This window comes from Carcharhinus amblyrhynchos, chromosome 5 (assembly GCF_965287045.1).
Source record: "Carcharhinus amblyrhynchos chromosome 5, sCarAmb.v2.hapA, whole genome shotgun sequence".
Classification (NCBI taxonomy): Eukaryota; Metazoa; Chordata; class Chondrichthyes; order Carcharhiniformes; family Carcharhinidae; genus Carcharhinus; species Carcharhinus amblyrhynchos.
The window spans coordinates 87,744,344-87,760,519 of NC_137328.1; the positions used below are offsets into that span (position 1 = coordinate 87,744,344).

Consider the following 16,176-nt stretch of genomic DNA (forward strand, 5'->3'; position numbering starts at 1 on the left):
ACAGACTCACCAGCTACCGGAACTGCTCAGCACGCATGCACCTCTTTTGGTGGAGCCACGTCCCATGCAATGTGGCGAACAGAATTTCATCATTCAACACAGCATTTTTTTGAAATGAACTCTCTGCTGTCACTTAACTATTGCAAGCCGGAAGAGTCAATAAAAAATAAAACCGTGGGGTGGATGTTACATGACACATTATCAAAACAGCGTCGTCAGGCGAAATTGATATGAACACTGAGTAAACGTTTAAGTAAAGTTTTTAAAGATTATTAGTGTCAGAACTAGGCTTACATTAACAGTGTAATGAAGTTACTGTGAAAATCCTCTAGTCACCACACTCTGGCACCTGTTCGGGTATACTGAGGGAGAATTTAGCTTGGTCAATGCACCTAACCAGCACATCTTTCGAACTGTGAAAGGAAACTGGAGAACCCGCAGGAAACCCACGCAGACTTGGGGAGAACTTGCAGACTCTGCACAGACAGTGTCTGGGTCCCTGACGTGTGAGGCAGCAGTGCTAACCACTGCCACCGTGCCACCCATGAATAAGGAATTTGTACCTTGAAAGTTAGGAATCAGTTATCTGGGTTCTCTTATAAAATTGAGCACAGAAGTTATTCATTCAGTTCAGTGATATGTAGTGCTAATGTGCAGCATATGGAAACAATTACTTTTTTTTCTGAAACCAAATCTATTTCAGTTCTATTCATAATAAACACTCTAGTCTTCTGTGCCATTAAAAATGAATTACAGAAAGGGACCATTGTCTAGAATACATTGACTATTGGTGAAACTAAATGATTTGCCAGGCCGTCTCCAGTAACTTACAGAAACAAATGAACGTTAAGATATTCTATAACATTGGAGGAAGCAGTGGGTATTGTCACTGAATAATCCAGGGTCAGGCTCTTGGCACCCAGGTTTGAATCCCCCCCCATTGGCAGATGGTGAAATTTGAATTAAATAAAAATCTAGAATTAAAAGTCTAATGATGACCATTATTGTAAAAACCTAGCTGGTTCACTGATGTCCTTTAAGGAAGGAAATTTGCCGTCCTTATTCATCTGGGCTACATGTGACTCCAGATCCATGAAAGCCCTCTAAAATGGCCTAAGCAAGCCACTCAGCAAGGGTCCTTCAGATTTGGCAATAAACACTGGCCCAGCCAGCAATACTCACATCCAATGAATAAGAAAGTATTTTCCCTTGATGTAGTCTAGCTGACAGCACAGTGCAGTACTGAACTGCTCCTATCTCCTGTGCTTGGGTGTGAATCGCTATGTTAAAGTAAGAGCTAACAAGTTATTTCTGGGCATTTTTAAATCAGATTGATTTGCAACTGGGCCACATGGACTGCAGCCATTCAATAAAGTGGCTCACCACCACCTTCTCAGGGGTGAGCAATTGGCTTTGCTGGTGATGGACATATCTCTAGAATGACAATACAAAATTCATCATCTGGAGTTTGATATTATATACAGCAACTACTCTAAAATGATAGAAGCTTGTTAAAGTTCAATGTTGCACAACTCCTGGCCAGTAGGGCACTAGGACACATTTCTTGTCAAACTCTGCATGATCAGTGTTGGCCATCAACAAGATCATACTAGCAACAAAGGCTTGAGAAATTGGAAACTTTTCGTCTCACTTTCTAGGCTCTCTCTCCCCTTCTATGTTCCCTTTTTTATTTGATGCCCAATCAATGCTTAATGATGAAAGCAAATTACTGTGGATGCTGGAATCTGGAAGAAAAACAGAAAATTCTGGAAAAACTTAGCAGGTCTGACAGCATCTGTGGAGAGAGAATAGAGTTAATGTTTCGAGCAGCTCTGACAACAGGTCATTCAGGCTAAAAAGGTTGGCTCTGTTCCCTCTCCACAGATGCTGTCAGACCTGCTGACATTTTCCAATGTTTAATGATGGCAATTTAACCTATAGCTTTTCTTTAAAAGATTTTGAAAGATAATTGTGGTGGAGTTAGAAGCTCAACCCTTAACTTGCAAAGCATTTCTCCAGTCTAAATTATCATGTTCATAGAATCATAGAATTCCTGCAGTGCAAAAGGAGGCCATTCAGCCTATCAAGTCTGTACTGACTCTATGACAGAGCATCTTTCCAGGCTCAGTCTCACCCTGTCCCTGTAACCCAATGCATTTACTCCATTAATCCCCCTAACCTACACATCTTGGAACACTAAGGGGCAAATTGTTATGGCCAATCTACCTAACTTGCATATCTTTGTATTGTGGGAGGAAAGCAGAGTAGCCTGAGGAAACCCACACAGACACAGGGAGAACATGCAAACTGCACACAATCACCCAAGGCAGGAATCAAACCCAGTTCCCTTGTGCTGTGAGGCAGCAATGTTAACCACTGTGCCACCATGCCACCCAAGGTCAAGTAAAATCATTAACAAGGGTATTAAAATACATTAGGTAATTTTTGTTATGCTTAGTTATATAATTATGATCAGGAATTTCCTCACATTAGATAGTTGTGTTTGATACCCATTTGAAAACTTATTCCCCAAGAGTATAGAAGTAGAGAAGTGTTGTTGCAATTGTACGGAGTGTTGGCAAGATCAACTGAATCATTGAATGGTTTTCAAAAAAGAGATAAGATATATTTCTAGTAAAAAAGGGGAATAAAAAGATATGGGATGCAGATAGGGAGATGGATTTGAGACCAGGGAATGATCAACCATAATCTGATTGGATGGTGGTGCAGGCTCGAAGGGTTGAATTTGCCTACTTCTGCTCCTAATTCTTATGTTCCTATGTTGTTCCCAGCTATTGACTCTGCCTTTCCCTGGCAACATTCTAAAACTAAACCATTCTATTTATAACCTTGGGGTCTTCTTTGACCCTGAGATGAACTTCCAACCACATATTTGCTCCATCACTAGAGCCATCTATTTCCACCTCTATAAAATCATCTGACTTTGCCCTGTCTCAGCTTATTCACACTATTGTTCCCCCTAGACTTGCCACTCTTGGCTGACCTCCACATTTTATCACCTATAAACCTGAGGTCATCAAAAACTCCACTACCCATGTCTCAACACTCATCAAGTCTAAAATGTGAAGTTATGTACTTTGGAGTTAAGAGCAGAAAGGAAGAGTATTACTTAAATGGTGATATGTTGGGAACTGTGACTGTACAAAGGAATCTTGGTGTCTTTGTACAACAGTCAATGAAAGTGGAGAGTTAGGTGCAACAAGCAATTAGGAATGTATAGTTTTATAAAGTTTATTAATTTATTAGTCACAAGTAAGGCCTACATTAATATTGCAATATAGCGACTGTGTAATTCCCCTCATTGTAAATAGTAAGTTGGCCTTCATTACAACAGGATTTGGGTTCAGAAGTAGAGATGTCTTATGGCAGTTATACAGGGCCTTGATGAGACTACACCTGGAGTATTGTGTGCAGTTTTGGTCTCCCTACCTAAGAAAGGATATACTTGCCATAGAGAAAGTGCAGTGGAGGTACACTAGGCTGATATCGGAGTGGGTAGGACTGTCCTATGATGACTGATCAGTTCGACTGGGCTTGTATTCACTGGAATTTGGAAGGCTGAGAGGAGATTTGATTAAAACTTATAAAATCCTAATAGGGTTCGACAGGCTAGATGCAGGGAGGATGTGTTCTCTCACTGGGGAATCTAGAACTGGGGACACAGTCTCAGGATATGGGGTAGATCATGTAGGACTGAGATAAGAAGGGTCAATAACCTGTGGAATTCTCTACCACAAAAAGCTGTGGAAGCCAAGCCACTGAATGTATTCAAGAGATAGTTTTTTTTAGATTTTGATGGTTTCATGGAGAATGAAAAGAAAGTAGGAACATGGCATTGAGATTAATGGCCAGCTATGATCATACTGAATGGCAGAGAAGGCTCAAAGAGCATACTCCTGCTTCTAGTTTCATAGAGTCCCTAGAGTTCAGAAGGAGGCCATTCGGCCCTTCAGGTCTGTACTGACCACAGTCCCACCCAGGCCCTATTCCTGCAACCCCATGCATTTACCCTGCTAATCTCCCTGACACTAGGATCAATTTAGCGTGGCCAATCAACTTAACCCGCACACCCAGGAGAAAACCGGAGTACTCAAAGGAATCCCATGCAGACATGGGGAGAATGTGCAAAATCCACATAGACAGTGACCCAAGGCCAGAATTAAATCTGGGACCCTGGCACTGTGAGACAATTGTGCCGCCATGCCATCTCTTTCCATGTTTCTAAGTCTGCTCACCTATTCCCCTATGCTCATTGACCTACAATAGCTCCAGATCAAGCAAAGCCTTGATTTTACAATTGGCACCCTTACTTTCAAATCCCTTCATTCCAAGATAGTGTCATTCCTTTAATTGTAAACTCTTGACCATTCCAGATTTTAGTTGGTGCCTCCGCCTTCAGTTGTCTGGGCCCCAAACTCTGGAATTCCTTCCCTACACCTTGCTGCCTCTCCATCTTCATTAAGACACTCCTTAAAACCTACCTCTTTGACCAAACTTTTGACCAAATCTGACCAAATATCTCCTTATGGGTTCAATGTCACATTTAGTTTTATAGTATTGTTGTTATTTTCATTTGGACGTTAAGAATTGTAATAATAGTAATGTTATTTAAAAGACATTCTAAATAATTTGATTGATCCATTAGTGGGGTTACTGGGATAGGGCCTGGGTGGGGTCGTTGTCATTGCAGGCTCGATGGGCTGAATAGCCTCCTTCTGTACTATAGGGATTCTATGAAGAATTTATGAAATGAACTTGTAAATAAAGTCAATACTGTGGTACATCAATCCCAGAGGGGGCGAAAACAATGTTGGTTCTAAATCCACATCCAAAGGTCGTCATTAAATGGCAGCAGAGGAAAAAAAACTCCAAGATAAAAATTGTAAAGCAGAGGTGTCACGTTTTCACGAACTTCTGACGGCCCACGTGCAAAGAGTGACTGTGGCATTGAGAAATCAATCACCCGACATCATCACTGCAGCAATAAAGGACAAGCTGCCCTTTTAGACATCACACATTGAACATCGGTGATGGAGACTTTTTCAGACGCGCATAGATATGAATACTCAGTTATTAATAATTGTTGTTTACCGATACTGCCTGAATGGTACTGCGTTACAAATGGAGTGGAACTGCGGTTTCTATATGTTTATATTGCATTCCCGATGTGGTTGTGAATAGGACAAATAAAGCCCCCTCGAGCATATTTCATCTTTGCCAATGGATGTACAATTTGGTGAATTGGACTTTCAATCAATGTGTTTAAATCTAACAATGCTAACAACATCCTTGTTAAACCATACGGTATTTGACACATTCCGATTCAGTCTGACATTGTTTTGTGTTCAGAATCAGTCACCTTAAGAACATAAACTCTTTACTTCCGAGCTCGGGGTTGTTGAAACAGCTTGGCTAATCATTGTATGATCACATTTAAACTTTGAAATGGAAAGGAATCAAACAGAACAGAATTCCATAAGAAAGAATGAGCGTAATGTATCCATATTTTGCGAGGGAGTTGCACATTTTTAGTATTTGTATCTGTGGTCATGTATATAGAAATGTGTGGGTGTATGGGTTTTTAAATGAGCTGACGCAACATATGCCATAGGATAGGGGATATTCGTTTGTTTACGTTGATGCCCACGCCAGTGAAAATGTATTTTATACTGCATTTCTGTTGAGTGTTTCTTTTCTTCCTTGCTGTCTATGGATAAGCCCATGGCTTTGAAAGCTCCGTCACAACATCAAATGTCGTGAGGATCTGTCAGCAGGTGATAATGTTTGGAATCATTGCAGTTGGAGCGAAAGGTAGTCTAAAATGTAATTCAAATCCTTTTTATAGGGCATGGACGTTTTAATGTAGACAAATAGCAAAGTGATATTGTTGATGTTTACTGATAAACTGCTTGCAGAGCTGACATTTCATGCTTCATGGTTGTTTAAATATCCCTGTGATCTTTCACCTCTGGTATCTACAATGAACAAGGATAAAACATGAAGGGGTGATTATCGGAGATGCAAGAGTGGATGTAAAACCACCCTTAGTACTAGAATCAGAATGGTTACAATACAGAAAGAGATCATTCACCCCAATCTTTTCCTTTCTTTCAAATTATAATGTGCCAAACTACAAATAAGATTAGAAAACTTTCTAGAACTTTCTCATTCCTTCATTTGTGAATTCAACTGGGTTTGATCTGCAACAGTTCTAGCCTCTTTAATTGACTGTCATTTGTGTTTACCTGATATATATTTATAATTTTATGGATTAAATGAAATGTATTGTCAGACAAATCACTTTTAAATACTTTCATAATTAACCTAAACTTTATTCCCTGGGCCTTTGTAATGAAATGTGATGAATTATCTACATCCATGGCACTTTTTTGAAACACAGTAAGAAGTCTCACAACACCAGATTAAAGTCCAATAGGTTTATTTGGTAGCAAAAGCTGCAGCAAGTGCTCTGAAAACTAATGGTTTTGCTGCCAAAAAAACCTGTTGGACATTAATCTGGTGTTGTGAGACTTCTTACTGTGTTTACCCCAGTCCAACGCCAGTATCTCCACATCATGACTATTTTGGAAAGCAGGGGACTTGTATGTCTCTGGTACTCTGGGCAATAGTTATCCCTCAATCCACATTTGTATTACAGATTACCTAGTCATTATTAGATTGCTGTTTGTTGGGGTTTGCTGTTCACAAGTTGTCTGCTGAGTAATCTACATGACAATAGTGACTACATTACAGAAGTGTTGTAAAGCGCTTTGAGACGTCAATTGTTTTAAAAATAATTATTTCACGGGTTGTGGCCATTGCTGGTTGGACCAGTATTTATTGCCCATCCTTAATTGCTCTTGAGGAGGTGGTGGTAAGTCACCTTCTTGAACCACTGCAATCCATGTAGTGTACTACATGGGCCCACTGTCCTTCCAGGAAAGGAGTTCCCAGATTTTGACCCAGTGGCAGTGAAAGAATAACAAGAACAAATAAAAGCATAGCACAGGACCAGGTCCTTTGGCCCTCCAAGCCTACGCTGATCATGATGTCTCCAACACTAAAATCGTATGCATTTCCGGAGTTCGTATCCTTCCATTCCCATTCTATTCATGTATCTGCCTAGTTGCCCCTTAAATGATGCTATCATACCTGTTCCCACCACCTCCCCAGGCAGCGCATTCCAGACATTCACCACCTCGGTGTAAAACATTTGCCTCACACATCTGCTCTAAACTTTTCCCCATGCATCTTAAATCTATGTCCCCTAGTACTTGACTTTTCTACCCTAGGAAAGAGCATCTGATTATTCACTCTGTCCATGCCACTCATAATCTTGCAGACCTCTATCAGGTCACCTCTCAACCTCCGTCATTCCAGTGAGAACAAACCAAGTTTATCCGTCCTCTCCTCATAGCTAATATCCTCCAGACCAGGCAACATCTAGGTAAACCCCCTCTGTTACCTCTCCAAAGCATCCACATCCTTCTGGCAGTGTGGTGATCAGAATTGTACACAATATTCTAAATGAGGCTGAACTAAGAATCATTACAGCTGCAGCATAACCTGCCAAATTTTATACTCAATGCTCTGATCGATGAAGGCAAGGTATTGACTACCTTATCCATCTGCGTTGCCACTTTCAGTGACGTGTGCGCAGATCTCTCTGCCTGTTAATATAGTTCCAAATCAAGATGGTGTGTAACTTGGAGAAGAATTTGCAGGTGATGTATTCCCATGTATCTGCTGCTCTTATCCTTCTAGGTGATAGAGACTGTGGGTTTGAAAGATCCTGATGAAGGAGCCTTGGTAAGTTGGTGGCAGTGCAGGAATGGTGAAGGTCTGACCCTCAGTTAATACTTCGATCAGAGTGCAAGAGTTAGTGACACAGGCTTTTGATGTGAAGTAGCATCCACAATAATGTCCACACACTCCATAATAGACAACGAGCATGCTGATGTTTTTTTCAGAATGCAATACAAGATGAAAACAGATGACTCCATACTCTGATATATGGGGCAGTTGCTCATTGAGAGGCTTTCCAATACTTCAGGCAATTGCAAGTACACATCAATAGCTTTTTCTTGGAGGCTGGGCTGTGGCATCAACATTTGTCTTCTTAGGCTCATTTGGTTTTGATCTGTGATTCACCAAATGCAGATCCTTTTCAGTTGCTGTCTATCCCACCAAGAGTGCCAATACCTATGCTGGTACTTGGTTCTGAATGAACGTAAGTGCCTCTCTAAAGGGAGTTGTTCTCCTCTCAGTGCTGTTTTACAGGCTCAAGATTTTCAGATGGACTTAGAAAAAGGGAGAGTCAGAAGTTAGTGTGGCACAATAAAGCATGGCAGTTTCCTATGATTAGCGTTAATAATGCAGCACAGGTTGCTACATGTCTGAATGTGTGATTACATGAGGAAAGTAAAAGGCTAAAATTATTATAGAGACACCTTGCTTAACAAGGCTTCCAGCTACCTTTCTCCATTTGCTCCAATTGTAACTATGGTATTCACTGTCAGCCAGGTGAGAGTTTAAATGTTTTGAGTCTGGCCCTTCTGAATTTGGGTGCTCAGCGCTATCATAGCTTTCACTACAGTAAGAGTGGAACTGAGTTAGTGGACTGAATTCAATTGACACACAGGAGTTGGAGAGAGAAGTGAAGGTGCTAATAAAATCAAGGGGAGAAATGTTGGATTGACTCCCTAACCAGGAGTGTCTGTCGGGGGAATTTTACTGACAGTAATATTGGAATTGGGCAGACTGTCCATCTTCAAGAAGAGGATGACAAATTTACATATGTAAAGGCCCCTGATAAATGGAGGTGGCCTCCAAGCGGCAGCCCAGAGGATCTTCTTTTTAAAAGCAAGGAAGGTGTCGTGGACAGGAAAGGCAACCCCACACTTTCAATGATTTCCGCAGAGGGGTTTCCCTCTAGCACTTGGCCCTTCAACATTTTTTAAAGATTATTTCCCCTACTCGGTGAAGACAGCAGGTCTTCGCCTGCCTCAAAAGTGGCCATCACTCCTGGTGGGGCTGCTGAGTTGGCAGCCCTCAGATTGGGCTGGCTGTGGTCCTTAATAGGATGGCAGCCCCAGGCAGCAGCCACTCAATCTGTAATTTTCAATGGAATGGCCTGCCAGTTGCCCATTCATTCCAATGACACATTTCCTTATAATGTTGGGTGGTCTATCCAATTGGTAAAGTTCAGCCCAGTATATAGTTCTTGTATAAAGTTGTGCATCAGCCTGAAGGGTCCTTCATTAAATATGCAAATTGCACTCCAATGATAATTGTCCAACCAATCTGAGTGGAGAAGCCTTTGAGGTTTTCCAACCATGTGAAGATAATGAAGGAGGATTGATTGAATAGCAGCAGCCCCAATAGGTAAGCTTTTTTTCTTCTCTTGTTACATTACTTATGAGGATGTGAAAAGACATGGTCCTTCCAAAACAGCTCCACTATGACTAATCTTGTTGCCAGCAATAGTTCTTTCAATGCATGTCCACATTCACACTGACAGGACCGGCACCTGATCGTACAATCTTATGGGGGGGTGACAGAGATCTTAGCTGTCAGCTGGAGAGCTGGTGAGACCTCTCCACATTGCCACTTTTTGAGAAAAGGCTTGCTGCATCTTTTGCCAATCTGTGGGTCTTCCCCTATCATCAAAAGCCCGTAGGGTGGAAATCGCCACCACTGAGGAGATGGATGCCACTTCTACTACACCTATCCAACGCAACAGCTTGAGGAAGTACCCAGGTACTGGCTAGTTATGGCAGGAAAGGGTTGCATTAGTGGGGGGAGGGATCTGCAGCATGGGCAGTGGGGTGGCTTTTGGATCTGCACCCTCCCTAACCCCCAACTTACCAGATTTGCCTGTTGTGCCCCCAACATGATGAGCCCCCAGCAATGGTGGATGAGACCCTTAATTGGCCATGAATTGACTACTTGAAGATCTCAACACAGTGCTGGGGTAGGAAGGCTGTCCATAAGCCTTTCTGCCACAGACTTAATCAAGTTGCAGGCAAATAGGTGGTGAGGTCACAATTAAAAATTAAATTTACCAGGGTGGAGAGCACAGATTCTGCCCAAAGATTCTGGACAGATTGCTTGTATTGATTTGCGTTGAGAATAATGAGAAGTGATCTGATTAAAGCATGTGAGATCCTGAGGAGACTTGACAGGTAGCGGCTGAAAGAGTGTTTCCCCTTATGAGGGAAACAAACTGGGGGCCTCAATTTAAAAATAAGTGGTCTCCCACTTATGAAAGACATGAGAAGAATTGTCTGACAGTCATTAGCCTGTAGATTTTCTTGCCCAGAGAGCAGTGGAGGCTGGGTTATTGAATCTATTCAAGGATGAGTTAGAAAGATTCTTGACTGACAGGAGATTGAAAGGGGAGAAGGATTGGACAGAAACGTGAAGGCCACAATCAGAACCTCCAAGATCTTATCAAATGGTAGAAGAGACTCAAAGGTCCAAATGACTTCTTTCTCATTTGTATATTTGTATATTCTGCAGCTGAGGTGATGGGAGGATTTGCCATTTAGCTCATTCCAGCCAGCCCACTTCTCACTCTGGGTTAAAAATCAAGGCTTATGTTTTTTACAATGAAGGAGTTTATAGAATTTAAGATTGGGGCTAATAAGTTTAAAATGGCAAGAGTTGAAATAAAAATAATTAGGTTCACAATTCTAAGTGAATTGACAGCATGTTCTGAATGCTTCAAACTTTTTTTTACTATTAGCCTGCCAAGTTTTGGTACCAGCCACCAAACTTCTGGCCATAGCAACAACATCATGTGAACTGATCCAAAAGCCAGCATATAGCCCACTGAGAACATTTTCTGTAACTCCTGCATTGGCCAAGAAGGATGAAGACAGTGATAAAGACAAACAGGTATTAATGCAATTTTAAATTTTGCCTTTTGCCTTTTCAATCGTTGATGCATATTGGATGTGAATTTACCCATTTTTAAAAATTTCTTGCTCTTCCTTTTTGCTTATATGCCAAGCAATCCAACTAGAAGCCTGGTCCCATAGAACAGGACTTTTCTTCTCCAATACTAAGCTGTATTATTATATAGATATTATCACATAGCCCAAGGGAGCCTAAGTTAGTGATTAACTTCCACAAACCTATCTCTTCCAAAGAACTCAAAATTCAGCATACCTTTCAGTGTGATTTCAGCATATAGCTGGAGTTAAAATTTTATTTGCTAACAAGTTGAAGAAGCTGACTTTCCAGTTTTCGTGCCAAATCAAAGCCTCTGATTGTTCTCATGCTTTTTATTTCCCTTATTGTGAGCTTCCCACTAAATTTTGAGTAAGTTAGTTGTGAGATTCAATGGCATTACAGTTTTAGGTTTCCGAGTTTTGGAGATTTGAAATATTGAATTCTGCAGCAGGAACATTTTTTGCGGCAATTCTTTGGGCATTTTTTCTTCACAGATCCGGACTTGCTCCGAAGTATCTAAGTGTGTAAGGCCATTTAGAGATTTTGATGCCATTCCATGTTTGTAAGCCAACATTATGGAGAAGTAGTAACAGTAGTATTGGATGAAGCAAGGGAGAGTCAGGCAGGATTTCAGTAGGACGCACCCCACTTCTCTCTCCCTATCGAGGGCAAGCTTAATAATTGAGGAGTATGCCAAATAAGAACTGTTGGGGTATTAACTTGTTATGGGGAAGGAAGTAATTTAGGGTTGCAGAGGAAAGTAATGCCAACTCATGCTTCTTACCTTCATAGTTACCTTTATTGAGATTCAAGACTCTGGTCTCAAAATCAACTACTCACGATCCACTTTGATGAAGAATTCTATCATATTATTGCCAAGAGTTCTCTCACAACTAGATTGCCAACTAATCCTTTCTTGTTGCACAATTCTCAGTCCAAGATAGCCTGTTCCCTTGTTGGTTCTTTAAGTATTTGGCCCAGAAAACCATCCCTGTATACACTCCAGAAATTCTTCCTCTATTGTAAAGTAACTCATTTAACTCATCCAATCTATATGCAGATTAAAGTCACCCATAATCACAGATGTTCCACATGCATCTCTTCAATTTCCTGTCTAATGGGATATACTCCTGTGGCGAATTGTTACTCATGGGGTCCCGCAGGGTTCACAACTATTTACAATATATATCAATGATCTACAAGCCGGTACAGAGTGTAACATAGCAAAGTTTGTTGTCGACACAAAAGTAAGTGTGAAAGCAGGCTGTGAGATAAAATGTTTACAAATGGATATTGACAGGTTAGGGGAATGGGTCAGACTCTGGCAGATGAAGTTTAATGTGGATAAATGCAAGTTTATCCATTTTGGCCAGAAAAATAAAAAGACAAATTACTATTTAAATGGGAAGCAGATTCGAAAGGAATCTGTGCAGAGATGTCTTGGTGTCCTTGTGTATGGGTCTCAGAAAGTGGGTATGCAGGTGCAGAATGTTGTAAGAAAGGCAAATGGAATCTTGTCATTTATTGCAAAGGGTCTAGAGTGTAAAAGTAGAGAAGTGTTGTTACAATTGTATAAGGCATTGGTGATACCACACTTGGAGTACTGTGTTCAGTTTTAATCACCTTCTTTGAGAAAGGATGTGATGGCACTGGAGACGGTTCAGAAGAGGTTCACTAGATTGATTCCAGGTTTTAAGGGGCTGTCATCTGAGGAGTGCTTGAGTAGCTTGGGCTTGTGCTCGTTGGCGTACAGGAGAAGGGGGGGGGGCGGCAATTTCATTGAGGTATATAAAATATTCAATGGGATTGATAAAGTAAATGTCAACCAAATGTTCCCTTTTCTAGAATAGTCTAGGAAAAGAGGTCATAGTTGTAGAGTAAGACAGGGGAGGTTCAAGACAGAGAAAAGGAGAAGCTACTTCTCATAGAGGGATGTGAATTTATGGAACTCACTGCCCCAGAGTGCAGTGGATGCAGAATCAATTAATGGATTCAAGAAAGAAAGAAATATTTGATCAAAAGCAGGATAAAGGGCAATGAGGAAAGGCAGGAAAGTGGAGTTAGGATGAGATGGGAATTGGTCATGATCATTTAGAATGTTGGAGTGGGCTCAAAGGGCTGAATTGCCTACTCTGCCTCCTAATTCCTATGTTCCTATGTTGTCCCTATTACCACCTATAGTTTGGTGAGCTGTATACCACCATTCCAACCCCCCCTCCACCCCCCAACCCCCTCCCAGAAGCAAAAAAAGGACAGAAAACATAAATAGATAGCAGTCTTGAGAATATGGATTGCAGTTGTGTTCAATTCAGTGAAGGAATACAATACGTAGACATTTTGATTACGTACACTACCAGATTCTCCGTCCTGATTCCTATTGGCCTGCCTACCTACACCAATCACATTCAGGACCTCTTACATTTGTAAATCTGAAGATGTTGGAAATTTCTCCATCTATTTGATATCCTGCATGACCTTATCCTGCAGAAAGAGACAGTGAGGTAGTGAATGGGTTAAAAAGGCAAATAGGGGAACTTGTGGCTTGTGCATATAGTGAATATGTTGAGATGCATAGAAGTAAAACTGAATGAAAATAGCAGGTGATGAATGCAAAAGAAATGTGTGTGTTGAAAGGTGAGATGGTGGGGAAGTAATTGTTGAGACTGGTGGGGGAAGCGGAGATAAAACCAGTTTTTTTCCAGTTCTGTTGGGACAGTTGGCTATACCAACCCTTGCTGCTCTTATGAGGTCATTGAATCTCTTTGTACATTGAAATCAGGTCCTGAGTGTAATGCTGATGGCACTGGTTCTGTCAGTTCCTCTAACTAAGTCTTTCCGCCCATCTGTAGTGCCAAATTTTTTGAAGTATTCTTCCACTAAAAATGAAAAGAGGAATTGCACGCTCCCTTTAGGAGATGCAGACCCATTTTAAATAGGCGTTGGAAATTGTGTGTGATATTGCTCAACTCTCAACATGGTCAGGAAGTCAGATCTTCAGTTGGCCCAGGAATTAAAATCTGCCTTTTCCTATGCTCATCTCATGCCTGTTTTAAGTTAAAATTGAAGCTAATTTGTGTTTTCACAGACCACTCAGAGAAATGAAATGAAGATAACGTATCAACACCTAAGAAAGTCCTTTGGGAAAAGAGATGATCTGTTACGTTGTCCAAAATGTGGAAGTGAAAGTATGCATATGGAGGCAATTGCCTGTAAGTCTAAGCTTAGTGGTTTGCATGGTTAGGCCTACTGCACTATCATTACTGCAAATATGAGATTTCAGCACAGATTACTCCGAAAATTGATGTAGGATCTGGTCAGAAGAAAAGTAAGTTTACAGGGGTAAAATGAGTACCTGCAGCTCCCATAAGGCCTTTGGCATACACATAGTCATGCCATGCTGGGTGTGCACCACACACCATATTGGTGAGGGACACTCATTTGATACCCAGGATGCATGCCCGAACCTGGCATCAGGCCCATTGCCAATGCAAATCAGAGTCTAACAATTGTTTTAAAATCCCTGTAACCTGTTACAATCAATATTCCTGCTTATGACACTTGATATATATGATTTCTGTTAACCAGTTACAGCATCAATACACTTGCCTAATTACAATATCCGAATACTAGTAAGTAATGTCAACCTAATATACTATCTGAATGTTAATGAAGCACATATTCAAAGTCCTTGATGGCCAGTAACTGCTTTCTGGAGCAGTGGCTTGAGACTCTCTTGTGGTTATAAAAGTTACCGTCTTTGTCCTTTTGTCTACTTTATGTATAGTCACAGCTGTTTCAGAGAAATTCTGACATGTCTGCCATGACTCTAACCAACTTTTACAGATGCACCATAGAAAGCACTCTTTCTGGTTGTATCACAGCTTGGTATAGCTCCTACTCTGCCCAAGACTGTAAGAAACTACAAAAGACTGCGAATGGTGCCTAGTCCAGAATTCAGAACAGCTGTAGAGTTTGTCTACACTTCCCACTGCCTCAGAAAAGCTGATCAAGGGACTCAGCATTAGGAAAGGGGAGGTCCAGTGACAACTAACCTGTCTGCTAACCTCTGCCTTTACTGCCAACCCTTCTCCATCCTGCAACCTCCACCCTGCAATCACTTACCTGTGGCTTGAATCCTGGGTGATCCTGGGGCTCCAGTGCGTGCATGCTGATGGCAGCTATTAGCACCTCCTTGCCACCACAGAGGAGTGCACAGCTGCCAGCCCCACCTGATTGGGCAACAGCTCTGGGGGCTGGATTCCTGCTCTAGAGTCCTTGATCACGGGAAAAGCCTTGCACTTCTGCATGTTACACTCCAACTACCACCTTAAATGCTCAAGGGACAAAATGCCCATGCTCAGGGGGCACCTTGGCATTGCCCATCAGGCAGTGCCAAGGGGTGGGACCTTTGGTGGGTGGGACCTAGGGATGATTGGTGGGGGAATGGGGTCATGCTGCACTCTGCAGATAGGATCAGTCTTGGATGAGGGAGGGTAGTGATTGGGGTGGGTTGGGGAGGAGAGAGGTTGCCTTTGGGGGGGGTTCTGACCCGGTGGAGAGAGGGGGGGCTCGGCAGATGGGGGGATCTATTGGGGTGGGGGAATTACCACTGAAGGGGGGTGGCTGGGCATTGGGGCGGCACCCGGGGTTGGGGGAGTCAAGGCTGGCTCAGGAATTGCTGTGGGGGGCATGATTGAGCTGTGGGGGGGGGGGGGGGGGGGGTGCGGGTTAGAGGGGCAGCACTACGATGGTCCTAGGCTAGCCAGCAATCGAGCTGACCAGCAAACGGGGAGTCTGACAGATTGGGACCACACCACGTGCGCAGAGTTCCAAAAGTGTCAGACTCCGGCACGAATAGGCCCCACTGAGCTTTTAATGAGATTTACAAATAGGCTCTCTGCATTGCACACAATGTGGAGATTCAGGTGAGAAGCTGAACTGACAGAACAGTCGGGATTTAGAACAGTTCTCCGGCTAATTCAACACTTTTGGGAGAATCGTGACCAATGTTTCAGGTGCGGCCTCACCAAGCCCCTGTATAAATGATTCAAGGCATCCCTGCTCCTGTACTTAAGAGCAACACACCATTTTTCTTCTTTACAGCTTGCTACACCAGCATGCTTACCTTCAGGGACTGGTGTATGAGGACACGCAGGTCTTATTGCACATTCCCCTCTCAATTTATAGCCATTTATATAA

General features: G+C 42.1%; 1 protein-coding gene across 1 annotated transcript in view; it reads left to right on the forward strand.

Moving 5' to 3' along the window:
- The first annotated feature begins 5,079 nt into the window (after positions 1-5,079).
- Positions 5,080-16,176, forward strand: part of LOC145343544 (ATP-dependent clpX-like chaperone, mitochondrial) — a 40,572-nt gene continuing 29,475 nt past the window's right edge. The window contains exons 1-4 of the mRNA XM_080189793.1: positions 5,080-5,128; positions 5,740-5,832; positions 10,769-10,920; positions 14,063-14,186. Of these exons, the coding sequence (XP_080045919.1) occupies positions 5,080-5,128; positions 5,740-5,832; positions 10,769-10,920; positions 14,063-14,186 (418 nt within the window). The remainder of the gene's footprint in view (positions 5,129-5,739; positions 5,833-10,768; positions 10,921-14,062; positions 14,187-16,176) is intronic.